This window comes from Haliotis cracherodii, unplaced genomic scaffold (assembly GCF_022045235.1).
Source record: "Haliotis cracherodii isolate W230 unplaced genomic scaffold, xgHalCrac1.p SCAF_17, whole genome shotgun sequence".
Classification (NCBI taxonomy): domain Eukaryota; kingdom Metazoa; phylum Mollusca; class Gastropoda; order Lepetellida; family Haliotidae; genus Haliotis; species Haliotis cracherodii.
This window is the reverse complement of record NW_027266272.1, coordinates 4,217,840-4,244,864: the sequence shown is the minus strand read 5'-3', so window position 1 is coordinate 4,244,864 and position 27,025 is coordinate 4,217,840. Positions and strand designations below refer to the sequence as shown.

At 44.5% G+C, this 27,025-nt stretch overlaps 1 protein-coding gene across 2 annotated transcripts in view; it reads left to right on the top strand.

Annotated features, from left to right (window-relative positions):
• LOC139464846 (PAN2-PAN3 deadenylation complex catalytic subunit Pan2-like) overlaps window positions 1-20,347 on the top strand; it is a 34,865-nt gene extending 14,518 nt beyond the window's left edge. The window contains exons 14-28 of one of the 2 annotated variants that reach the window (XM_071246380.1): window positions 635-825; window positions 1,865-1,903; window positions 5,524-5,663; window positions 6,330-6,436; window positions 7,265-7,363; window positions 7,541-7,671; window positions 9,548-9,674; window positions 11,048-11,245; window positions 11,833-11,923; window positions 13,868-14,022; window positions 14,422-14,507; window positions 15,663-15,720; window positions 16,328-16,507; window positions 17,481-17,574; window positions 17,999-20,347. In XM_071246380.1, the coding sequence (XP_071102481.1) occupies window positions 635-825; window positions 1,865-1,903; window positions 5,524-5,663; window positions 6,330-6,436; window positions 7,265-7,363; window positions 7,541-7,671; window positions 9,548-9,674; window positions 11,048-11,245; window positions 11,833-11,923; window positions 13,868-14,022; window positions 14,422-14,507; window positions 15,663-15,720; window positions 16,328-16,507; window positions 17,481-17,574; window positions 17,999-18,204 (1,902 nt within the window). In that variant the 3' untranslated portion in view covers window positions 18,205-20,347. The remainder of the gene's footprint in view (window positions 1-634; window positions 826-1,864; window positions 1,904-5,523; window positions 5,664-6,329; window positions 6,437-7,264; window positions 7,364-7,540; window positions 7,672-9,547; window positions 9,675-11,047; window positions 11,246-11,832; window positions 11,924-13,867; window positions 14,023-14,421; window positions 14,508-15,662; window positions 15,721-16,327; window positions 16,508-17,480; window positions 17,575-17,998) is intronic. The other variant, XM_071246381.1, reaches the window with a different exon arrangement.
• The last annotated feature ends 6,678 nt before the right edge of the window (window positions 20,348-27,025 follow it).

The window sequence follows — 27,025 nt, the reverse complement described above, 5'->3', positions numbered from 1 at the left end:
TCAGGTAGTTTGGTAGTAGCCTGTTTGTAGAAGTGTCCACTCGATCAGTACCAAGTCTGTGTTGTCAGGTAGTTTGGTAGTAGCCTGTTTGTAGAAGTGTCCACTCGGTCAGTACCAAGTCTGTGTTGTCAGGTAGTTTGGTAGTAGCCTGTTTGTAGAAGTGTCCACTCGATCAGTACCAAGTCTGTGTTGTCAGGTAGTTTGGTAGTAGCCTGTTTGTAGAAGTGTCCACTCGATCAGTACCAAGTCTGTGTTGTCAGTTAGTTTGGTAGTAGCCTGTTTGTAGAAGTGTCCACTCGACACTCGACAGTACCAAGTCTGTGTTGTCAGGTAGTTTGGTAGTAGCCTGTTTGTAGAAGTGTCCACTCGACAGTACCAAGTCTGTGTTGTCAGGTAGTTTGGTAGTAGCCTGTTTGTAGAAGTGTCCACTCGACACTCGACAGTACCAAGTCTGTGTTGTCAGGTAGTGAGGTAGTAGCCAGTTTGTAGAAGTGTCCACTCGACAGTACCAAGTCTGTGGTTTCAGGAAGTAGGGTAGTAGGCAGACATATATGCATGGTTGGGATAATGTCTATAATCTGATACAACCAAGTTCAGTACTTGAACCCTACTCACTGCCTCCCTATGCACACAGGAGACTGCCGTCAAGCTGGAGTCAGACACCAAGTCCGGCGCTGCTGCCCCTGCCGAGACGTCCACAGAGGCGGCCGCTACGGAGAAGAAGGAGCAGACTCCCAGCAAGTCCAAGAAGAAGAAGAAGAAAGGGAAGAAGAAGGAGGAATCTAAAGATGAAGCAGAGGCGGGAGATAGCAATGGCGAAGACAAGTAGGTTGATTCTCAGTTAACGTAGGTGATAAATAAATTATTCTCCATCTATATTGTAAATTGTTGATCTGGTACCATGCAATTTAGATTTTCTATTTGGCAAACGTATGCATAACTCCTAGTGGCAATCAGAACTGATTATACAGTGATAATAATCACAAGCACCAAAAATGTGTGTGCCTGCCTGTGTGCTCTTTTACTAGTCTGGACTAATGCTGTTTTTATGGTGCTAGCCCACTAAGATATAATACGGCAGTTTAACATGAGTACCCCTCTCAAACACAGTATACTGATTCCGAGCAGATGAGTCCTTATTCTATGCCCTTAATGCTGAACCCCAGACAGGGTAACAACAAGAACCATCTTTTAACGTCTTTTGGTGTGATGCAGTTGGGGAAAAACATAGGATGTTTTAAATATAAGTTCATTGTGTATGGTAAGCATTGTAACAAGAGTTAAGGCAATCATCCACCATGTCATCCTCATCTCACAGCAGACTGTTCATTGCTCATGTCACTGTTATGCTGTGAATGTTTTTTTGCATTATCAGATTTGTTTTTAACAATGCATCAGCAGTATTTGATGTGTTTGATTAATACACTGTGCCAGTGCTAGGCCTTAGCTTACCATGTTTGTCCAAGAAGTATTAATGAATGTTTTCAATTCATTTTAACATGTACAGTTCCATAGTGATAAAAACAAGTCATGTAAAAAACTGTTCTACTCTAACCTGTTTGGAGTATATTTGACCATGTTGACCCATTAGCCATTGAATAATGTGTTATGGTCTGGAAGAAATAACATATTAGACAAAAGTAGAAACATTGTCTACATTTGGCTTACCTGGTTTCTTGTAGTTGAATTGGCCACAAGTTGAACGTTACATTGTTGGCAGAACAAATGATTTCTTTGTTACATGTTCCCTGAACAATTTTGCAGCATGTACAGAAACCAAGAACTAAGGATGACTTGTTTCTATCATATCACAAATCATTTGCTTTTTATTCATCCTTGTTTCCCATTATCTTGTGTTGCTCAGCGCGAAGGCTTCTGAGGACGTCTCAGAAGAGCCAGCCAGGTAACTAGTTCCGTCATGTGTTCACTAACATCTCTAGCAGGTCAGGGTGGCGGTGTAACATCTCTAGCAGGTCAGGGTGTTGGTGTAACATCTCTAGCAGGTCAGGGTGACAGTGTAACATCTGTAGCAGGTCAAGGTGTCGGTGTAGCATCACTAGCAGGTCAGGGTGGCAGTGTCATCACTAGCAGGTCAAGGTGGCAATGTCATCACTAGCAGGTCAGGGTGGCGGTGTAGCATCACCAGCAGGTCAGGGTGGCAGTGTCATCACTAGCAGGTCATGGTGATGATGTACCATCTCTAGCAGGTCTGGGTGGCGGTGTAACATCTCTAGCAGGTCAAGGTGTCGGTGTAACATCTCTAGCAGGTCAGGGTGTTGGTGTAACATCTCTAGCAGGTCAGGGTGTTGGCGTAACATCTCTAGCAGGTCATGGTGTTGGCGTAACATCTCTAGCAGGTCATGGTGATGATGTAACATCTCTAGCAGGTCAGGGTGTTGGTGTAACATCTCTAGCAGGTCAGGGTGGCGGTGTAACATCTCTAACAGGTCAGGGTGTTGGTGTAACATCACTAGCAGGTCAGGGTGTTGGTTTTACATCTCTAGCAGGTCAGGGTGTCGGTGTAACATCACTAGCAGGTCAGGGTGTTACTGTAACATCACTAGCAGGTCAGGGTGTTGGCGTCACATCACTAGCAGGTCAGGGTGTTGGCGTAACATCACTAGCAGGTCAGGGTGGCGGTGTAACATCTCTAGCAGGTCAGGGTGTCGGTGTAACATCTCTAGCAGGTCAGGGTGTCGGTGTAACATCACTAGCAGGTCAGGGTGTTGGTGTAACATCTCTAGCAGGTCAGGGTGTTGGTGTAACATCCCCAGCAGGTCAAGGTGTTGGTGTGTAACATCCCCAGCAGGTCAGGGTGTCGGTGTAACATCACTAGCAGGTCAAGGTGTTGGTGTGTAACATCACTAGCAGGTCAAGGTGTTGGTGTGTAACATCCCCAGCAGGTCAGGGTGTCGGTGTAACATCACTAGCAGGTCAAGGTGTTGGTGTGTAACATCACTAGCAGGTCAGGGTGTCGTTTTACCAACACAAGAACAGAAACAAGCAGTGTGGCTTGCACATCATCATTTTTGTCATCAATTGCAAAATCAATGTTGCTGTCATCACTGCCTATTTAGGTCATCAATGTTGTTGCTGTCATCACTGGCTATTTAGGTCATCAATGTTGTTGCTGTCATCACTGGCTATTTAGGTCATCAATGTTGTTGCTGTCATTACTTGCTCATTAGGTCATCAATGTTGTTGCTGTCATCACTGGCTATTTAGGTCATCAATGTTGTTGCTGTCATCACTGCCTATTTAGGTCATCAATGTTGTTGCTGTCATCAGTGCCTATTTAGGTCATCAATGTTGTTGCTATCATCACTGGCTATTTAGGTCATCAATGTTGTTGCTGTCATTACTGGCTATTTAAGTCATCAATGTTGTTGCTGTCATTACTTGCTCATTAGGTCATCAATGTTGTTGCTGTCATCACTGCCACATTAGGTCATCAATGTTATTGCTATCATCACTGGCTATTTAGGTCATCAATGTTGTTGCTGTCATCACTGCCTATTTAGGTCATCAATGTTGTTGCTATCATCACTGGCTATTTAGGTCATCAATGTTGTTGCTATCATCACTGGCTATTTAGGTCATCAATGTTGCTATCATCACTGGCTATTTAGGTCATCAATGTTGTTGCTATCATCACTGGCTATTTAGGTCATCAATGTTGTTGCTGTCATTACTGGCTATTTAGGTCATCAATGAAGTTGCTGTCATTACTGGCTATTTAGGTCATCAATGTTGTTGCTGTCATTACTTGCTCATTAGGTCATCAGTGTTGTTGCTGTCATCACTGGCTCACTAGGTCATCAGTGGCAGATTAGTTAGTCAAATTGTTGTTTGTGTTGTGGTTGAGTCACTCTGTCATATGCATCCTCATTGTTGTCATCTTTTCTTGGGCTCTGTGCATGGGGGTTCGCTCATCACACCGGGTACAACATGGGTACAATGTGTGATGCCCATTTCTGGTGTTCCCCACCGTGATATTGCTGGAATACTGCTAAAAGCGGCTTAAAACCATACTCACTCACTCACTCACTCACTCACTCACTCACTGTGCGTGGGGCCATGTATGTCCCCGTCATCAATGGTTCCACAGTTAACTGTGTCAAGACTGTTGCTTGGGCTTGCTCTCACCGATAACTATCCTGTCATTAACCAGGTCCTATCTTTCACTAACATATCACCCTCATGTCTAGGATGTGCACCACTGTCATCGTCCTCTTTGTCTACAGATTACTTGTGTGGGGATTCCAGGCTAGAATTGTTCCCATCAACCTGTGCTTGTTGTGAGAGACGACTTAATGGATCAAGTAGGGACATTGCTGATAATGTCAATCACTGGTTTATCTGGTCCAAGCTTGATTATTTACAGGCCATCATCAAAAGCTGGAATATTGCTGGTGTGGCTTAAAACAACAAACAAGCATGAAGCTTATAGGTCAGACAGGAACTCTGACACTCTGTGAGTTCGCTCAGAGTCTCGTGGATTAGTTTACACTGGTGTAACAATACAGCAATCAGAGCTCCAGATAACTTTTTGAGCAAATGAGTTTTTACTCAAGGGTTTCTATAATTATTGGGTTATTACATTTTTCATTGGGTAACCAATATTTTTTCACTTATCCATTCATCACTTTATTTTTCCCAAAATTAGTGAACATTTTAAGATTAAAAAAAAATGAAATTATGTTTTAGATGCATATAACGGTTCTAAATATTGGCTTGACTTTGGATCAATATATTCTCTTAGTTTCCACTTTTTGTATAGTTTTTTCATGTATTCTCTTCTTTTGTCACAATATATGTGGGGGCACGGGTGGCCCAGTCGTCTAAGTTGCCGCGATTTGCTGTGCAGAGTTGCGTCCCTTGGGCATGCCAGAAACCTACTGTCTCTTCAGATTAAGCCTGCTTGATCTCTGGTCAGTCATACCAGAGGCAGTGGGTCAGCAAAATGCTAAGCGTTCATGATTGGTTCTCCTCCCATGTTAAGCCAACATGCTGTGATTTAACCTTAATAGTGTTCTGATCATTCCCGATTTGGTTTCTATGTTTCCCAGCACCATAATTAGGGCACAGAGGGCCCAGTCGTCTAAGGTGCCGCGATTCACTGTGCAGAGTTGTGGCCCTTGGGCACGCCAGAAACCTATGATTGTGGGTTCGAACCCCGGTTCGCCCCGATTATGTTTCTAGGTTTGTCAGCACCATACCCGTGCTCGTGGGTTTCACCAAACAGGTAAACGTCTGAGACCTGCATCACTTGGGGATTTCCTCCCATATTAAGCTGACACGCCGTGATATACCTGGAATACTGTTCAAAGCGGCGTATAACCCAACTCACTCACTCCCAGCAACATACCCATTCTTGTGGGTTTCACCAAAGTGGTAAATGTCTAAGACTTGCATCATTTCGGGCTTTCCTCCCACATTAAGCTGACACGCCGTGATATACATGGAATACTGTTCAAAGCAGTGTTAAATTCAACTCAATCACCTGCTTCATTGTGTTGGCAGGAAAGAGGAAGTATCGAAGGTGACAGAGCTGTTCGGTATCAAGACCAACTTGTCCTTAAAGTGTCGATGTGCACAGGAGACGAGCCGTGACAACGATCTGACTCTCATCAACCTCTCCTACCCAGACTGTAACATACCAGGTATATGATATACCTCTCTGTAACCATGGTAACATGCCATGTATGTGATATTCTACTGTATACATTTGAGTTTTGCATTTATTGAAAGTAATTTGGTTTTTGATATTTGTGGGGGGTATTTTACGCGAATAGGCTGCTTATCTGTAGCTCTGATAAAAGGTATGTGACTTTCTACTGAAACTTGGTATCCTGCTATGGTCTTTGATCTACACATACCCGTGAAAATCCAGATGCACATATTTGACACTGTCACAGTTTCAGGCTTACAATGACATGCCATGTTCATGTGAACGAGGGGCAGATAACTTTATGAAGTCCTTCTGGATAGCCCTTCTGGATAACCCCAGTGGCTCAAATCCAACAGTGCTTGGTATTTTTTATATATATAGCCTACATACAGCAAATGGCTGGGACCAAAAAAACTGCCAGTTCGTTATAAGCGTGTTCATATTTCATGTGAAATTTCTTGGTTTAGGATGTTGAAATATTGCGTATATGATCCCTGCAAAGTTTCCTCAGAATTACAATCTGTTTGGGGTCATTGTTGCCACAGGTGCAATAGTAAAATATCAGTAATTTATATATTTTATCCATGCATTTCCCTCCTCATAAGTAGGACATTAAGGTAGGCTATTTGTCATATGTTATGATAATGTTCCGCTATAGGTCAAGGTCCCAGGAAGTACAAGTTTTCTGAGGTGATACAGCACAGCCTGATGGGAGAAGGCACCATGCAGGCCTGGTGTAACGAGTGTGGACGGTACCAGCAACATGTACGTACAGCCGCGCTATACATGTCACAGTCAATGTACCGGTGTAGATCCTGGGTAGAAAAGGTTGTCAACAACCCATAATTGCCGTAAAAGACGACTATGCTTGGCGTACGAGGCGACTAAGGGGAACGGGTGGTCAACATCGCTGACTTGGCTGATGCATGTCATCTTATCCCAAATGCGTGGATCGATGCTCATGATGTCAATCAGTTGATTGTGTGGTTCAGACTTGATTATTTACAGACCACCATCATATCGCTGAAATATTGCTGAGTGCGGCATTAATCAACAAACTAACACAGTGTCATTTGCAACGCTTCCATGGTCTAGTGGTGGAGCTTCTGCCCAGAGAGTGGAAGGGCGGGGCTTCGATTCCGAGCCACATCATACCAATGTCTGGCGCTCGGCATTAAGGGGCCGAAAAAGCATGTGATACTACACATGAAATGTCATTGTAAGGTTCATATTTCATCATATGTGTTACTCTGTATCTGTGGGACGGACAAGGGATTAAAGACATAACATGATAGCATGTGAGTAAGTATTCAGCTACTTATCTAGAGCCCTGATGTACCATATTTTCTTGTGTATTTCGGGTAGCCTAGTCGCTCGTCATGCCAAAGACACGGGTTCGATTCCCCACTTGAGTACACTATGTGGAGCCTATTTTTGGTGTCCCCCGCCGTGATATTGCTGGAATAGGGCTAAAAGCGGCATAAAACCATACTCGATTACTTTTTCCCAAAGCAATTAAATCTGTGTAGTGTGGTGAATATGTGATATGTGCTTGCTATCTCAATCATGTTAACTTTTGCTATCTTGCCACAGACCCAGCGCAGGGCTCTCAAGAACCTGCCGGACGTCCTGGCCCTCAACTGCCAACTGGAGAACGAGAAGGACCTCAACTTCTGGAGGCTTCAGCATGAGGTGAGTTTAAAATAAAAAAATGAATTGCAAGGCTGCCTTTAGGACCCACAGATTTTAGAAGCTGCAGGCGCTGACTAAAATCTTCAGGCTCTCATTAAAGAAAACTGCAGCTTATTGTGACAAATAAATCTTTACGTATATTAAGTGTTTGGATGATACATCAACTTCATATTGCAGATTGTGAGAGCAGAAGATGAAGAGAACCAGGTGCATCCTGCTACGTCCTCTCGTCGGATGGCGAAGAGCTGTCGCTATGGCAGCGCATGTAAACGCAAGGACTGCAAGTTCAAGCATGACCCTGAGCATGAGTAAGTGAACCACTCTGGTGTACACAGGGATCCCATGTTTTATTACCTGACATCCTCGTCCCGTTCACCCGCACCCTGTGGGTGTTCACCACCTGACATCCTCGTCCCATTCACCCGCACCCTGTGGGTGTTCACCACCTGACATCCTCGTCCCATTCACCCGCACCCTGTGGGTGTTCACCACCTGACATCCTCGTCCCGTTCACCCGCACCCTGTGGGTGTTCACCACCTGACATCCTCGTCCCATTCACCCGCACCCTGTGGGTGTTCACCACCTGACATCCTCGTCCCGTTCACCCACACCCTGTGGGTGTTCACCACCTGACATCCTCGTCCCGTTCACCCGCACCCTGTGGGTGTTCACCACCTGACATCCTTGTCCCGCTCACCCGCACCCTGTGGGTGTTCACCACCTGACATCCTCATCCCGTTCACCCGCACCCTGTGGGTGTTCACCACCTGACATCCTCGTCCCGCTCACCCGCACCCTATGGGTGTTCACCCCCTGACATCCTCGTCCCGCTCACCCGCACCCTGTAGGTGTTCACCACCTGACATCCTCGTCCCTGTCACCCGCACCCTGTAGGTGTTCACCACCTGACATCCTCATCCCGCTCACCCGCACCCTGTGGGTGTTCACCACCTGACATCCTCGTCCCGCTCACCCGCACCCTGTGGGTGTTCACCACCTGACATCCTCGTCCCGCTCACCCGCACCCTGTTAGTGTTCACCACCTGACATCCTCGTCCCTGTCACCCACACCCTGTGGGTGTTCACCACCTGACATCCTCGTCCCGCTCACCCGCACCCTGTGGGTGTTCTGGTAGACCAGGCCTCAGTACATGCCTGTTGTACTAGCGGACAAATGAGGATCAGGGGGTTACATAGGTGATCTGGCTGGTTGTATGTCATCATGCCCAGTAACATGTTGCTCCTTCTTTCAATCACTGGTTTCTCGAGCCCAGGATATATACAGGCTGCAGGGATATAGTGAAGTAACACTCACTCATTTAAAGGACAATGGGCAGTGTTTGAAATTGAAAGTCCGCTAGTCTGAGAATGGTAAGATTCAGGATGGACTAGTGACATTTCCTTGTGGACTTTGAACAGATGACCATTCTGCAGCAGTCATTATCACTAATTTACTTTGTTACACAGTGTTTTTTGCTTGGTAATAGGATCTCCATTATCTGTCTTAAAGATCCACCACCCCAAGGCCCCTCTGCATAAGGACCAGCGCTGAGTCTGTTAATGGAGTCATTTTGTAACTTGAAACTCCACAATCCCTGCTCAGATCCGAGCACATTCTGACCACTGGATAATATAGTAAATTTCTAACCCTCACAAGTAGCATGAGGCGCTGGTATTTGCAGAGCACAGTTCCTCCCTTAAAACTTCCCTTCTGACCATGGGGACCAGTGGGTAGCCTAGTGGTTAAGACGTTTGTCACGCAGAAGACCCGAGTTTGGTTCCCCACAAGGGTACAATGTTTTTGTCACCACCCTCATATTGCTGGAATATTGCAAAGTGCAGCATAAAATCATTCTCACTCACTCACACACTATGATCATGGGCTCAAATGCAAGTGTAACCCTGGTCATTGTTCTAGGTTTGGCAGCACCACACCCATGTATAGCATGACCACAGGGTCTGCTTGCAACTAACTAGTCCCTGGTCCCTTTGTTGGTGGTTATCACCATGTGTCACTGAAGTTCACCATGTGTCACTGAAGTTCACCATGTGTCACTGAAGTTCACCATGTGTCACTGAAGTTCACCATGTGTCACTGAAGTTCACCATGTGTCACTGAACACAGTTTCTATGACATCAAGCCCTGCTGTGAGTTACTATGTCTCCCCCTTCCCCCCTTGCAGTAGCATCCTGGATGAGCTTCTGGAACAAGTGGAGGATGAAGAGACGTCCCCCAAGTGGCTCCCCCTGGGGCTCAGGATGGGACTGAACGATGATGGAACAGTCAGGATCACAGAGGTGTCGGACGAGGTCAGTGTAATCCTGATGTTAATTATAATAAGCCATTTAAGTTGCCCTATATATCCATGCTACACATGGGCTTGTTCAAAACACTACACTGTTATTGTCCCTGTCAGTGGATCAGTCAAGCTCCTCAAAGCAATAGCTAGTTCATGGAGCTATCTATACTATTGCTGCCTAGCTCCTTCCTAGCATGTGACACCTTCGTTACCCTCTCAGTAATATCGCTGCCATATGTGTAGGCGCGGCCATTACAAGTATCTTGAAATTTGCCTTCTAACCCCAAATGTAGTAATGTTGATACTTTTGTTTCTGTCTTTGGCAATGCAGTCATAGTGAATTTTTAAGAGGTTTACTACTGACCATATTTCCCATATGAATTTACCTTTTTGTTTGTTTGGAAAGATTTCCCCCTTACATTCTTACTATATCTGATTACATGATACTTGTAATGAAACAGAAATACAAATTTACAAACATAGAAATTAATTTAGCAGAGGTAAGAGGATTTGGTGTCGTGGCAGTCATCACTTGCTTTTAAACAAAACGGTCAGTCAGTTGCGAGTTCAACTCCAAGCACGATTATGGCCACCTATCACAGTGTGGAGCTTTGACTGTTGGCAGCGATAGTATGGAGAGCTGCACGAACGGGCTCGCGCTGTGAGGAACTTGTGGATCAGTGTGCACGCGATTTCATTCTCAGCTCCCTAGGGAGTACACAACCCATGCTGCCTGTGAGATGCTAAAAGGTTAACAGTCATTAACTCATTTCATCCTACTGGGTACCCATTCACTGCTGGGTGAACAAGGCACGTTATATCTTTGCCTAAGGAGAATCCACATGTTACTACATGTGTTTCTGTGTGGGGCAGGACTAAAGCCATAGAAATTCTCAAGTCAAGCGGTCACCCATCTAATTACTCCCCGAGACCAATGTTGTTTTACTTTGCCTTATTTGTGACCTGTGTGTTGTACACACGACCATGTGTGTCATTTTGTTTGTCTGTCAGGGATGAAATCTCAAATCTTTTTGTTATCTGATCGACCTGGTCGTCTTCTATGGTAGTCGCCAGCTTTGTGAAGCCATGTGAAATAAGAACAGCATTCTGATTGTCTGATTGTCTGATTGGACATTGCATTTTCATCACAAGGGGCACAACACCGTGAATGAGCTTAGAATAGTTTGACATAGACTAGTGAACACTTGGGATGATGAGAGAGTGCCGGAATGCTCAGATGCCGGTTTACAGAGTCCACTGTAATTGCAGAGTAAAACATTTCTTATCATCCTCTAAAATGTTCTTTAAAGAATCGATCATAAGACATTTTGATTCCAAGACAGTTTGTTACATGCCCAGCTCAAAGACTGAACACATTTGCAGGAGCCGCTGCCAAAGATCGAGGATGAAAAGGTGAAGCACTATGAGCTTTACGCCACTGTCACCCACGTCCACGACAAAACGGGAGGCAATCTGGTCAGTCACATCTTGGTGGGCGAGGAGTTCCACCAGCGCAAGGAGAAGGTCACCTGCACTCAGTGGTACCTCTTCAATGACTTCTCCATCACACCTATTGAGAAGGTGAGTGTTGAGTTACAGCATCGGGATAGGAGTTTAAAGTACCGGTAGTTCCCAAGCAACCTATGCTGGTCGAAAAAGGCGACTAATTAAATCGGATGGCCAGGCATCGTTGCACATAACATCAATCCGGGGATTGTCTTGTCCAGATTCATTTAGATTATTACTGATAAGATGGTGTATGTTGTTTTTTAAGGTTTTTTGTTTGTTTGTTTGTTTTTTAACGCCGCAGTAATATTCCAACTATATGACAGTAGTGACTGAGTAGTCTGTAAATAATCAAGTCTGAACCAGACTACCCAGTGATTGACATCATGAGCATCCATCGATCCACGCAATTTGGATATGATGAAAGTGAGCCTGACCAACCGATCATGTTAGTCGCCTCGAGCATAGTCGCCTTTTACGGCAGGCATGGGTTGCTGAAGACTTATTCTACCTCAGATCTTCACAGGTCTGTTATTTAAGGCAAATCATGTGTAATCTGAATGGCCGCTAACTCACAATTGTTTGCAGCCTCAATTGGTTACACTGTGTGTAGTTTGTATGAACCCAGATGCATATGTTAATCACGATCTTCATGTTGACAGTATGAGGCGATTCACTTCAACCTGGATTGGAAGGTGCCATGTGCCATCTACTTCGTCAAGAGGAATCTCACCAGGTACCATGATCTCACAGGTGAGGAACCCTTTACTAATACTTATTTCATTCTCATACAGGTTTGAGTGCTGCATTCAGCCATTCACACATGCCAGTGTTGGCCTGCACTTTGAAGCATCTGTTGAATGTTGTGAGAAAAATTCTTCCATTTAGTTGCTATTTTGTGTCTGAAAGGTTATTTTCTTTGAAGGTGTATTGACTGGTCAATTTTTACTTTCTTGTGCATAAAATCAGAGTTTGAAACAATTTTGAAATCCTACAAGACAGTCGGGCAGGTGACCCATAAGTGTTACCTGCCCATCTTCAAAGTTACCTGAAATATTTGTTGAAAAATCACAAAATATAAGAATTGTGTCTTGATTCAGTTGAATTAATGCAAACAATTACTTGAAAGTCTACGATGAGTAATATTAAAACTGAATACGTAAGTAGTCTTAAGATTATCTGCCAGACAGTTGGGCAGGTGGAGGAAAATTTCATGCAGCCCGACAGAAAAGTTACCAGCCACGGGCAGGCGGGCAGGCAGTTATTTCGGACACTATACAATATTAGCAATATTCTAGCTATATAACATCACTCTGTAAGTAATCAAGTCAAGGGCGGGAGTGGCTGTTGATGCTCTAAGTAACGTATCCCGTAAGTAATCAAGTCAAGGGTGGGAGTGGCTGTTGATGCTCTAAGTAACGTGTCCCATAAGTAATCAAGTCAAGGGCGGGAGTGGCTGTTGATGCTCTAAGTAACGTGTCCCGTAAGTGATCAAGTCAAGGGCGGGAGTGGCTGTTGATGCTCTAAGTATCGTATCCCGTAAGTGATCAAGTCAAGGGCGGGAGTGGCTGTTGATGCTCTAAGTATCGTGTCCCGTAAGTGATCAAGTCAAGGGCGGGAGTGGCTGTTGATGCTCTAAGTAACGTATCCCGTAAGTAATCAAGTCAAGGGCGGGAGTGGCTGTTGATGCTCTAAGTAACGTGTCCCGTAAGTGATCAAGTCAAGGGCGGGAGTTGCTGTTGATGCTCTAAGTAACGTGTCCCGTAAGTAATCAAGTCAAGGGCGGGAGTTGCTGTTGATGCTCTAAGTAACGTGTCCCGTAAGTAATCAAGTCAAGGGCGGGAGTGGCTGTTGATGCTCTAAGTAACGTGTCCCGTAAGTAATCAAGTCAAGGGCGGGAGTTGCTGTTGATGCTCTAAGTAACGTGTCCCGTAAGTAATCAAGTCAAGGGCGGGAGTTGCTGTTGATGCTCTAAGTAACGTGTCCCGCAAGCTTGTCTTGCTAATATGTACAGTAACATTGGCACGTTTCAACTACGTTTGTTCACTCCCGTTAATATATTGCCTGAAGTGAAACTAGGTAATGCTGGTTGAAAATCTTATGTGCATAGGGCTTAAAAAAATAAAAGAATTGGTTTTCACGCAATGGCTTTTGAAAATAAAGTGCAGGCAGGTTGTGTTTATTTTTTGGGGGGGGTGTTATTCAAACTAGTATGTAACCAAATATACAGTTGTTTAACCAAATGGGGCGGTCGGATAGCCTAGTGGTTAAAGCGTTCGCTTGTCACGCCAAAGACCTGGGTTCGATTCCCGTCATGGGTACAATGTGTGAAGCCCATTTCTGGTGTCCCCCGCCGTGATATTGCTGGAATATTGCTAAAAGCGGCATAAAACCATACTCACTCACTGTTTAACCAAATAAATAGTTGTGTACAATCAACCTGGGAAAGGGCCTCCCAACATCATGTACATAAATGCATTTCTCGATGAGGAAAATACTGGAATAAAGTACTTGACTACCATTGGACTTTTTTTGTTTCTTTAAAAATGGAAATAAAAACGAAACATGCAGCGCACTTTATGATAATGCGGGCGGTGCCTGAAGACCAATACCTTTATTTTAATTAGCCTAGTATGGACAAGATAATATGAAGAAATGCCAATCACATCTGTTAAAACTGTGGCGTTGATATTTCAGTAACAAATCAGGTTGGATCAGATTGTATCTTCAATGACCTGTCGCTGATGAACCCAAAGAGGCGCAAGATGACATTCACACCCCTTCAGCCAGAAGATTTGCCAAAGGCCAAGGAAATCGTTGGTCTCGATGCTGAGTTTGTTTCACTCAAGGAGGTGAGAAACTCATTGATTATTTCAATGCCAGATTCTCTTTCATTGACTCATGAACTCATGGGTGTTCCGGGTAAGAATATAGATTCCCAGCAACACATGCTTGGTGTCCAAATGGATCGGATGGTCGGATCGTTGACTTTGTTGATTGCATGTCATCATATCCTAATTGTGTCAATCAATGCTGTTGGCGTCAATCACTGGGCTCTTAGCATCATTTTCAGCAGAGCTTATGTTAATTTATGGGCTATTTATTAGCTGAGTTAATTAGACCGAGTTCTACTAGACTAGTGGCTAAAGTCACAGACTGTACTACAACATAGCTGGAACATATTGTCTTTGGCATAAAACATTCATTTGCTCAAATTCAGGATTATAACCAAATCCTTCCTTGTCCTGCAGGAGGAATCTGAGCTACGCAGTGACGGCACTCGCTCCACCATCAAACCGTCCCACATGGCTGTCGCCAGGATTACATGTATAAGGGGGTAGGTGATTCATTTCTCTCTCAGATGTTCCTTGGGGAGGCAGTGGCCTCGTGATTGACGCGTTTAAACCTGTTTAATGTGGCTCCTCTCCATGCCACACGCTCCGCTCCACTCCGCTCAGCTCCACTCCCCTCCCCTCCCCTCCCCTCCCCTCCCCTCCCCTCCCCTCCACGCCACACGCTCCACTCCACTCCACTCCACTCCACTCCACTCCCCTCCCCTCCACTCCCCTCCCCTCCACTCCACTCCACTCCACTCCCCTCCCCTCCCCTCCCCTCCCCTCCCCTCCCCTCCCCTCCCGACCCCTCCCCTCCACTCCACTCCACTCCGCTCCCCACCCCTCCCCTCCCCACCCCTCCCCTCCCCTCCACTCCACTCCACTCCACACCCCTCCACTCCACTCCACTCCACTCCACTCCCCTCCCCTCCCCTCCACTTCACTCCACTCCACTCCACTCCACTCCACTCCCCACCCCTCCACTCCACTCCACTCCACTCCACTCCACTCCACTCCACTCCCCTCCCCTCCCCTCCCCTCCCCTCCCCTCCCGACCCCTCCCCTCCCGACCCCTCCCCTCCACTCCACTCCACTCCACTCCACTCCACTCCACTCCACTTCCCACCCCTCCCCTCCCCTCCCCTCCACTCCCCTCCACTCCACTCCACTCCCCACCCCTCCACTCCCCTCCACTCCACTCCCCTCCACTCCACTCCACTCCCCTCCCCTCCACTCCACTCCCCTCCCCTCCCCTCCACTCCACTCCCCTCCACTCCACTCCGCTCCACTCCACTCCACTCCACACCCCTCCCCTCCCCTCCACTCCACTCCACTCCACTCCACTCCCCACCCCTCCACTCCACTCCACTCCACTCCACTCCACTCCACTCCACTCCACTCCCCACCCCTCCCCTCCACTCCACTCCACTCTACTCCACTCCACTCCACTCCACTCCACTCCACACCCCTCCACTCCACTCCACTCCACTCCACGCCACACGCTCCGCTCCACTCCAGTCCACTCCCCTGTGACCGCATTCCATCAACAAACGTTGTTGTTCAAGTCGCTTATTTTATGTAGTGTAAATAATGAATATGAAGCTCAGTCACTGTTGCCATGGTGTTGTTATTTGTGTCACAACATTTCTGTTTGACAGACAGGGACCTCAGTTCGGGGAGCCTTTCATAGATGACTACATCGCCAACCCAGAACAGGTGAGACGGATGTTAGCTGTTACTCTCCTCAGTGAAAAACCAAAAATACCATGCACACACAAACTCAGTATATTCGGGGCTGTGAATCTTCCGCGGATCCGCAAATTTTAGTGACCACAAATTTGTTAAAATCTGATGGCTTCCCCCATAAACACCCCCAAATTATGGACCATGCTCCATTGCAAAGAGGACTGCCTCCGTGATCTAATGGAAGAGCGTCCGCCCAGAGAGCGGAAGGTCCGGGATTCGATCCCCGGCCGCGTCATACCAATAGACTTTAAAAGATCGTACTTGTTGTTACCCTGTCTGGTGCTCGGCATTAAGGGGCTAAAACGAGGACTGGTTAGCTCGGAGTCAGTATGCTGTGTCTGATTCGGGTATTCATGTTAAACTGCGACATGGTATCTCAGTGAGCTAGCACTATAAATCGGCATCAGTCCGGACTAGTACAAGCAGCCACACACACACACTTACATGCACGCCGCTATATAAGTGCAATAATCTTGGACTCTACGTTAAACCCCATTTCACCTCACCTCACCTCACCCTTTCAGTATTATGTCTTCTGTTGTCCCCCCAATAACCATGACTTGGTGTCCATGTTCAGGTGGTCGACTACCTGACCCAGTATTCTGGTATCAAGCCCGGTGACCTGGATGCTGCAGTCTCCACCAAGCATCTCACCACCCTCAAGTCCACCTACCAGAAACTACGCTACCTCATTGATGCTGGGGTTGTGTTTGTGGGCCACGGACTGAAGAAGGACTTCCGGGTCATCAATATACTGGTGAGTTCTCACTTGTTGATTGGAGCTCAGACTGGTAGTCAATCAAATAGACTGAGGTCTTCTTCATCCTATGCCACAAAGTGGGACATTGTGGTGATATCATTGAGGGAATAGTGTGTAAATAGTGTGAATAGTGAGGGGAAAATTCAAAACTATTGTCTAGACTTAGTATTTTACAGAGTTATGCCCCTTGTCTTATGGTTTTGGACATGGTCCACTGTCAGCGTTAGAAGCTAACATTTTAGTGCACTTGTTTTTATAATGATAGTATTTAGCAAAACCCTTAGAAATGGCAAATTTCTACCAGTCCTTATGACTATTGGGCATTTTGGCAAGGACTACAGGACTAGTGCCAATTTCTAAAGCTGACTGTACTCCCAAATGGCACATTTTGTCATAAACCTCTATGAAGAGGATGACATGCTGATATCATGAAGTGATGAATATATGGTTTCAAATCTGAAAGCTGCCATAAAAAATTTAACAGTTATTGCTCTTGTTGTTTATTATTTTAAATGAGAGTTTGTTTACACGTGAATGTATAAGAGGATGGTAGAGCAATGCCTGTATCGTCAAGTTGTTGTTCATGATTGACCACCCGCGAAGATCCGGTGTAGTGAGTGAGTGTGTATGTTTTACACCGCTTTTAGCAATATTCCAGCAATATCACGGCGGGGGACACCAGAAATGGGCTTCACACATTGTACCCATGTCGGGAATCGAACCCGGGTCTTCGGCGTGACGAGCGAACGCTTTAACCACTTGGCTACCCGACCGCCCAGATCCGGGGTAGAATAGGCCTTCCCAATTGCGTGGATCGATGCTCATGATGTCAATCACTGGACCTCTGGTCCAGACTTGATTATTTACAGACTGCCATTATATGGCTGGAATATTGCTGAGGGCGGCATTAAACAACAAACAATCAGTCAAACAATCAATCATGATTGACACTATGTTGTTCATGTTGCAGGTGCGGAAGGACCAGGTGACTGATACAGTGGAGCTGTTTCACCTCCCCAGGCAGAGGATGATCTCACTCAAGTTCCTAGCGTGGTACTTCCTCAGTGAGTTTGTTTGTGTGTTATATACTATTTGTGATATTATTTACATGTTATAATAATAAAATTGAAACGGCGTCAGTCTAAGGGAGAGAATTTATGTATGTCAAATTCTTTGTTATGAGGAACACGTTTCGGAGTACATTCATCTGATGAAGGAGTAAGTAGATACTCCAAAGAAGTTGAAATCCATAAGTTCTCTTCCTTACGTGGGGGCAGTGGGGTAGGCTTGTGGTTAAAGTGTTTGCTCGTCATGCCACGATTCCCCACGTGCGTAGAATGTGTTAAGCCAATTCTGGAATTTCCAATTTCAAGCCCCCACCTTGATATTGCTAAAAGTGGTGCAAAACCTCCCTCCCTCCCTCACTCACTCACTCACTTACTCACTCCAGTCTAGGTTGACTTATGCTTGTTTGTGTGTCATTGCCAGAAATTAATATCCAGTCGTTTACTCACGACTCTGTGGAGGATGCCATCACTGCCCTGAAGCTGCAGCAGAAGTACAAGGAGTTGCAGGATGAGGGGGAGGACAAGGTTCAGGGCACCATCAAGGAGATGTACGAGTTTGGACGCAAGTGTCAGTGGAAGATACCTGATGTGGATGAAAACTATGATGAACAAGTGGCTTTCCTGTAAAGGTGGACCTCCTGTGGTCAGGTAGCCTTACTGTAAGATGGTTGATTGCAATGAGAAGGTGAGCGTCTTGTGGTCTGGTGGACTTCCTGGGGTCAGATAGCCTTTCTGTAAGATGGTCGTTTGCAAAGCGAATGTGAGCGTCTTGTGGTCTGGTAGACCTCCTGTGTCAGGTGGCCCTCCCAGGAACAAGTAGAATTCCTCTCAACTGGTAAACATTTGCTGTACATTTTAGTCAGGCAGCTTTGGGTTGAAACAATTAACCCATGGCGATGGCCTTACGTGTTGAACATACTAATGTTGCTAGATATGACGAACTTTTCATTGACTAGGTGGAGGTTGTGTGTGAAAGGAGCTTGTTACGTCCCATCCAGTTCTCCTTTAGTGTAAGACATCTGATCCAGCGTGTCTGTGTGGGACATCGCTGGGAGGGGCAATGTACATGTGATGACTATTTTCTAGTAGGACTAAGATTGGTAGATACTCAACAATGGGGTTGGCCATGTACCTGTGATGATGATTTACCAGTAGGGCGAAGTTTGGTAGATACCCACAATGAACAAGAAGACATTTATCATAGATGAATGCATGTGTTGCATTTTATTGGTAATTGATTGAAACTGTTTATTGTCAGTTTGCTGTAATATCAGACAAGATTGAGATGAGGTACATATTTAATGGATGGTCGTCACAGGACTAGTTGAGCATGGCAGACTTAAGAACACAGGTGAAGTTGGAAGGATACTCATCCTTTTGGACCCCTACTGGAGTAACACGTTGAGATGCCACTCCTCCAACCACCATGGTGCTTGATTCCAGAGGTTAAAGCGTTTCTTGTTGGGTTTGATGCCCCACATTTGACATAGGTGAAAGAATTCAGCTGATTCGTGTGTCACCTGCTGCATTATTGCTGGTATATTGACCTGTAAGCTCTACTCTCTTGCTTCCAATCCACATAAAACCCATCCTCCACCACCCCCCACGCCCTCCACCCAGACACTACAACTCATGCCGGAATGTAGGGGTGCATCCCACAATATTCAGGTATCTATGTCGTAGAGTATCACACAGACTTTTCAACAGCTGTAAATCATGTCTGTTATGATGTTATTGAAGATCGTATGTGTTTCATCAAAGTGGAATGCAGTTAGACTGCCAGGATATTTTGAATGTTATTATTTGAAACATAAATTTTCATCCATATATTGCAGTTCAACCATTGCCATATGGAAATGTTGGTAGCTATAGAAAGAACTGTTTCGATCAATCACATGTAACTGTTAGTGATATGTAGAGAATATTGCAATGAATTTCTTCTTCATCATTGAAATTGCATCAGGTTTTATTGACTTGATTGGGTAGTTATGTAGGCTTGTGGTTAGAGCGTTTTCTCATCAAGCTGAAGACCCAAGTTTGATTCCCAATATATGTACTATGTGTGGAACCAGTTTCTGGTGTCTCCTGACTGAGTGCTATTGTTAGTGCTTAAGACCATACTCACTCATCACCCATTGAGGGGGTGGTCGGGTAGCCTAGTGCTTAAAGCGTTGGCTCGTCTCGCCGAAGACCCAGGTTCGATTCCCGACATGGGTACAATGCATGAAGCCCATTTCTGGTGTCCCCCGCCGTGATATTGCTGGAATATTGCTAAAAGCGGCGTACAATCATACCCACTCCCTCATCATCCACTGAGTCTGACATTTATTCACTTGTAAGCATTATGGTTACTTGTTAAACAAGGATGTCTTGTTCACACATCAGTATTGTCAGTCCATACAGGATGCCATTCAACAGGCTTATATGTCCAACATGGTTCTAGGGGCCGGGTCGACAAGTTGTCTTAGGTGGGATAAGACTTGGGTCCCTTTGGCGGGTCAGAAACCTATGATCGTGCGTTTAAATTCCAGTTTGCCCTGATTATGGTTCTAGGTTTGTCGGCAATATACCCATGTGGGTTTCACCAGATTGGTAAATGTCTAAGACCTGCATCACTTTGGGCTTACGGGGCGGTCGGGTAGCCTAGTGGTTAAAGCGTTCGCTTGTCACGCCGAAGACCCGGGTTCGATTCCCGACATGGGGACAATGTTAACATGCCATGACATAACTCAGTCAGCAACCTAAACTCATTTAAAAACTGAGCAAAAACCATCTGGAAAAAAAATTCACATATACTATTCAAAAGAAGTTACGGATCACCCGATTCTTTCATATTACTGCAGGTAATCTCTCATTTCAGGGCAGATTAACCATAGTACAATGTAATATGAAAGAATCGATGATCCTTAACTTCTTCTGAGTAGTATATGTGAATTTTTTTTCCAGGTGGTTTTTGCTCAGTTTTTAAAATAAATCAATAATTATTGTGTTGGATCACAAAAAGAAAGGTGGGTTCTCTTTTCAGAGAAAACAAACAGTGACCAAAAACGTAGTCCCTTCCAGTAATCCCTGGCTGAGAGTATTAAGTAATCCCTCCCTTCAGCTTAAATCAACAATGTTGTGTGAAGTCTTTGTTAGGCATTTAGAAGTTGGAAGAACATGAATACATGACACTTTTATAGGGATCACATCTTCTTTATAATGACTTTTCAGGGCCACTTCTTGCCCCTTCATCAGGAGAATACTGGGTGAATGTATTCCGTTTCCGTTACCCTGCAGCCCTATGTGTTGGTGGTGTACATACTAGGACTGGGACTGGGACGAGTCCAAACTTACTACCCGGCTACCAGACCCCCTATTACCTAGTAGATGTTCGATTGGGAATAGTTTGAGGGTTGCCCTGGCAAAATGTATTTGGATACACATTTTAAACGATCTGGTCATGCATACACTGAAGTTGACTGAAGTTTTATCTTTGTTCAAACCTATAAAGGTGAGAAGGAATTGGTTCATAGTCAGAAAGAAATGCGAAAGTTTGTGACTTGTAATGCAACCATGGAGTTCTAGGTAATTTTTGTCATTAAACAATATATCACATTACTAGCAAGGGGTCCAGATAGTCCTGTGGGTACCCGGATCCTATTCGACCCAGATGGTACCCAAATTACCCGGGTTACCCGTCCCAGCCCTAGTACATACAAAAACAAATGACATGACAAGAATAATGTAAACTAAGTGTGTTTGAGGGGGGAAATATATGACCTACTAACTTGAAACTCCCATGTAATGGGACTACTGTAGTTGTGTTTTTACTCCTTGGTTTCAAGTTATACATAGGAGTAGTTTTAATTTGAAACATCACGGACAGCTGGAGATGTGTCCACACTAACCACACCCACCTGTACATTTGCTTCAAGATCAAAATATTTTTGTATGTTGTTTGTCATCATGATCATGTTTACAACACTGCCAGTATTGTAATGAAAATGGAGAAATAAAAAAATAACAAAGGGATATTATTTACTATCATGTTTGTTTGTTTGTTGTTTAACGCATTCAGCAATAATCCAGCAATATGATGGCTGTCTGTAAATTATCGAATCTGGACAAGACAGTTCAGTGTTTGACATCATGAGCATAAATCTACGCCCAAAGAATACGATGACATGCATCACTAGGTCTGACCACCAGGGTTTGAAATTTTAAAAATTGCCAGTCGGCCAACAGGACCAACATCCTACAGAGGCTGAAGGCCCTATCGTTTCACAAAGCAGTCATACATTTAAACGCTCGTAGAGTTTAGGCTTTGTTTAGGCCATGGTCTGAGACTGTTTCAGGAAGCTACACTAAAACTGGAATAACCGAGGCCACCAAACACGTGCGTGACGACGAAACGCCGTAAAATGGAGGACATTTGCAAAAAGAAATCAAGGAAAAGAAACTTTTAGGCCACAGAAGTCGAAATTCTCAACAAAGAAGTTGGCAGCAATTCCGGTGTTTTCGTAGTTTTCACGAACAATCGAAAGGCTTACGTCTGCTGTGTGAAACGGTACCCAGGCCCTTGTTTAAGAAAAAAGTGCAGCTTATTGTGACAAGTAAATCGACATGTTGGTTTACTGAAGCCATAAGGACCCATACAAATTTGAAACTATGTGCCCAACACAAACTACCTGCCTCGGCCTCCGGACAGGCGTTATTTCGAACATTGCACTCATCCCTCTTACGACAAGCATGGCTTCTAACCTGGATCATCACGAGTGTTGACTATCAGCGCTAGCCATCATCATTAAGGGTTCAGGAATCTAGTACAAAAACAAAAAGTCTCCTGGCTGGCCTGAACGAAGCATCATACCCTCTGCTAATATGATGACTTTAGTTGCCTCATATAAGGTAAGCAGAAAAATATTGGGCAAATCACCACATACGGCAACTAAAGACACCAAAACGAATGTGTTATGCCGAAAAGTTTACACTATCTGGTATCCATATCGCACGTCATGTCAAAATGAAAACTTGACACTTCAACCGTTGACGTTGAGTCAAAGGGAGACTACTCTTCAAACCTTACCTTTCAAAGTCTGAATCCCATCTCATAGAGCAATGATTAATGTAGTGCAGGGAACATAAGTTGTGTCTAAAATTTCCTACCGAATTCTACTTTAAGTCTGAGGTACTTTATGCTCATAAAGCTTTACACTATAGACCTAATCACCCCGTATCAGGGGCGGTCGGGTAGCCTAGTGGTTAAAGCGTTCGCTCGTCACGCCGAAGACCCAAGTTCGATTCCCGACATGGGTACAATGTGTGAAGCCAATTTCTGGTGTCGCCCGCCGTGATATTGCTGGAATATTGCTAAAAACGGCGTAAAACCATACTCACTCACTCACTCACTCACCCCGTATCAAAGCTGTCTAATATCCTTTTACGTCCCGGTTTTGTTTTTGAGACGACCCCTATACCTGCTTAGTTTTATATGTCATACCGCAGACTTGTTGGTATGATTTGAAAGTCCAATAGCTTGGGCAGTTCGGTAACACACCCTATCTATAATAATATTTTCCCCTTTATCTCAAGTGAAAAGAACTTGTATCTACTTCCTACTACAATCTCCTTGTCGTGTACCGTGGCTATGGCCATGTAAGTGTAATATAACATACATCATGGGAGCAGTGTTGAAAAGAACACATGCAGCGTCATTTGGTTATTTTATAAGAAGCACATCAAGAATTTTCTCCAAATGATTTGATTTATGTTCCGGAAGTGAATTCTACCTACGTTTGGCCCAAGTCCAATTATTTGCCATGGAAACACGAATAAGCACCTGCCTGACTTTTATGCATAGCTTCACGTGTTATATTGAACAGATTATGAATTCAGCTCCACAAATGAACCCTACACACATTTGACCATATGTCGGAAGCGATCTCCGGCGTTATTAGTTCAAATCTGAGAATAAACGCCAGTTCAACCGACGTTGCAGAGACATCTATGTCTGGAATAAACACCGGGTCAAAGGACCTTCAGAAACAAATACAGGCACGGTGTTTATTAGAGGGATTATGGAAGCCTTTGATGCGATGCAACAAGACGGCGCTAAGACGCTCTCTGTGTGGCTTCATCACAACACTCGGTCAACTGAAGAGAGAAAGGGAGTGACACAAATATTAAAGTGTCGCACATTGTAACATTTACATGATAACAATACATAATATATGCACTGTTAAAAAGTAATATCCAGCCGATAACATGTACTGTACACATTTAAACGTTTTTTTAGGAATAAATGTAAACATTAATTAACATTTTTTTTTAAATCACAGTTTATGACACAAGCACTCCTGACTGTCGACACTTCAGAAATAATGGGCCGAGGGGAGTTAACTTTCATAAAATGTTGTACATCCGCTTCCTCTAAAATATACATCAGGATGGTTGTACAATAGATTGAATTCATAACATGGTGTACACCCCCTTCCAATACAATATATATAGGCAGCGGTTGTACAACATTACAATATATACATACCATCGCTGTCGATACATACATTTGTTTGCATACGTTATGTATACGGTAAGGCCCGTGGGGTTTACTCGTAGTTCAACGTTCGATCGTCACACCGAAGGCCCGGTTCTATTCCCCACAGAGGTACACTGTTCGAAGCCCATTTCTGGCCTTCCCTGTTACTGTCATATTGCTAAAATCTGCGTAAAACCATACTCTCTCCCTCACTTACTCCCTCTTCAGTGGTATTTGAAGCGTACGTAAAATACATTGAACAATGTTCTTGCAGGAAGTGCCGCTGAAGACAACCGTCTCCCTCTCACTATAGTAGCGAAATGACTTACTAAAATGCTGGGTTTGGGGTATTTTTAGCATAATGTATTGTTAATAAAGATGAAGCATAATATTGCAAATATTAAAAGCATATAACATGAGGTTTTATGGGAACTGCTCGTAATGCTATTCGAGCAATTTGCTGCACTAACACTGAATTGGTAAGATTTCATCATGAGCATACGATGACATGCATCAACGAAGTCAGCGAGTCTGACCACCGGATCCCGTTAGTCGCCTCTTAACAAGCAAGTCGCCTTTTACGGCAAGCATGAAATATTGCTAAACACGGCGTAAAATTTACTTACTCACTCAATATGGCGGGGGCATGGATCGCTGTGCAGAGTTGCATCCCTTGGGCACTCCAGAAACCTATGCCAGTGTGTTCGAATCCCGGCTATCAGTCAGAAGGTTTATATGAGAAATATGGTTTCAAAGGGATGGGTGGCCCAGTGGTTTAGGGTGCCTAAGAGCTGTGTTCCTTTGACGTGCCAGAAATCTTGGATTGTCGGTTCGAATCCCTAGGTTTGTCAGCACCATACCTGTGCTCGTGGGTTTCACCAAAGTGAGTGAGTGAGTGAGTATGGCTTTACGCCGTTTATTAGCAATATTCCAGCAATGTCACGGCGCGTGACACCATAAATTGGTTTCACACATTGTACCCATGTCGGGAATCGAACCCGCGTCTTCGGCGTGACGCGCGAATGCTTTCACCACTAGGCTACCCGACCGCCCCTTTCATAAAAGAGGTAAACGTCTGACACCTGCATCAATTCGGAGTTTCCTCCCACATTAAGCTGACACGCCGTGATATAACTGGAACACTCTTCAAGGCGGCGATAAATCAAACCGACTCACTCACTCACTCACTCACTGAGTTATATATTTATACACACATGTATATGACAAACAAATGTATGATTGGTATATTTTATTGTAAATCATAATAATAGGAAGACATTCTAACTAATCAACAATCACTATCAGCAGTTTGTAATCACACAAATACTGATTGTTTCTCAATACTGACAAAAAAATGTGTTTATATCACTGGAATGTTGATTACAAAACACCACAAAGGCTTCTTCGTCGATATAATACAAGGGAGATAACCGAAGAAGCGTCAGCGACGTGAACATCAGCCACCACTCGCGTCTCTCCGACCTCATCTTGTAGGTTACGGAAATGAACGAATGGTAACGATTGGTTGAGAATCCAGGATCATTCGTGTCCTCTCGCGTCATTCCGTGACAAGCCTATGGCAAGTTGGGAAGATCGGGAGTGGCGACGAATGTGTCCCGTATTTCATGTTAAGGGGACCCAAGGAAGTGTTTAAAATCTTTTATCAGTTATTTGTTTATAAAGTTTGGTTTGATAACATTGGTAATGGATGCTTTAAACCAAATTTTGTCCTTCCAGCGTCCACATAACGTGAAATGAAGTATTTGTGTACAATGTACATATGTGTAAGGCAATATGGCCAATTGTAGACATAAATATATTTATATATAGTAAACTATCTGCATTCATGTTGACTAGAAAACACTCACATTGCACGATTAAGGCTGGTTATATAATTTTCTAAAATATATTTTTTATTGATTTTAAAATATATTCTACTGATTAAGGCATGTAAGGCACGCGTATGTCTTTACACGAATATTCACGGATAAATAATATGCTCTGGTTTTACTGAAATATTTTAAACATTCTAAGTTAAAGAAAATATTAACACTTGTGCTTAAACCAGTACACGTATATAAAGAATTTCAGATTAAATGACGTTAATCCTTATTGAACACTATCGGAGCACGGGTGACCCAGTCGTCTAAGGCGCCGCAATTCCCTTTACAGAGTTGCTTCCCTTGTGCACGTCGGATACCTACGGCTATGGATTCGAATCCCGGTTCGCCCCGATTATGTTTCTAGGTTTGTCAGCACCATACCCGTGCTCGTGGGTTTCACCAAAATGGTAAACGTCTGAGGCCTGCATCACTTCGGGCTTTCCTCCCTCATCAAGCTGACACGCCGTGATACAACCGAAATATGTACTGTTCAAGTCAGCGTTAATCGCAGCTCACTCACTATTGAAACCTATGGCCATTTGCTACAGTGAATTTTGCCGGACAAATGCCGATTTTACAATACTAGCCCACTGAGATACAATGCCGTGGTTTAACATTAATACCCCACTCAGACACAGTATACTGACTCCGAGCCGACCAGTCCTTGTTTGATCCATTTGATTCAGAGCTCCAGACAGGAGCCTTTTGGTTTGACGCGGCCGGGAATCTAACCCCCGAGCGTCGGGCAGGCGCTCTACCACTAGACCATGGAGGCGGTCATTGCCGCAAGATTATGTCAAAGGGGTAATTTGCAATAGTATCGTGTGCTCAATAAGCGTGAGTGAGTGAGTTGTGTTTACCACGACTTTTTAACAGCATACCAGCTCTACCACATTTGGACGTTACAACACTGAAAGAAACCCACGAGCAGGGTTAAGGTTCTGACAAACCTAGAAACATAACCGGGTTTAATCATGGATTCGAGCACAGGATCATCCGATTCTGGCACACCTAAGAGACGCAACTCTGCACAGCAAATTGTCTTAGA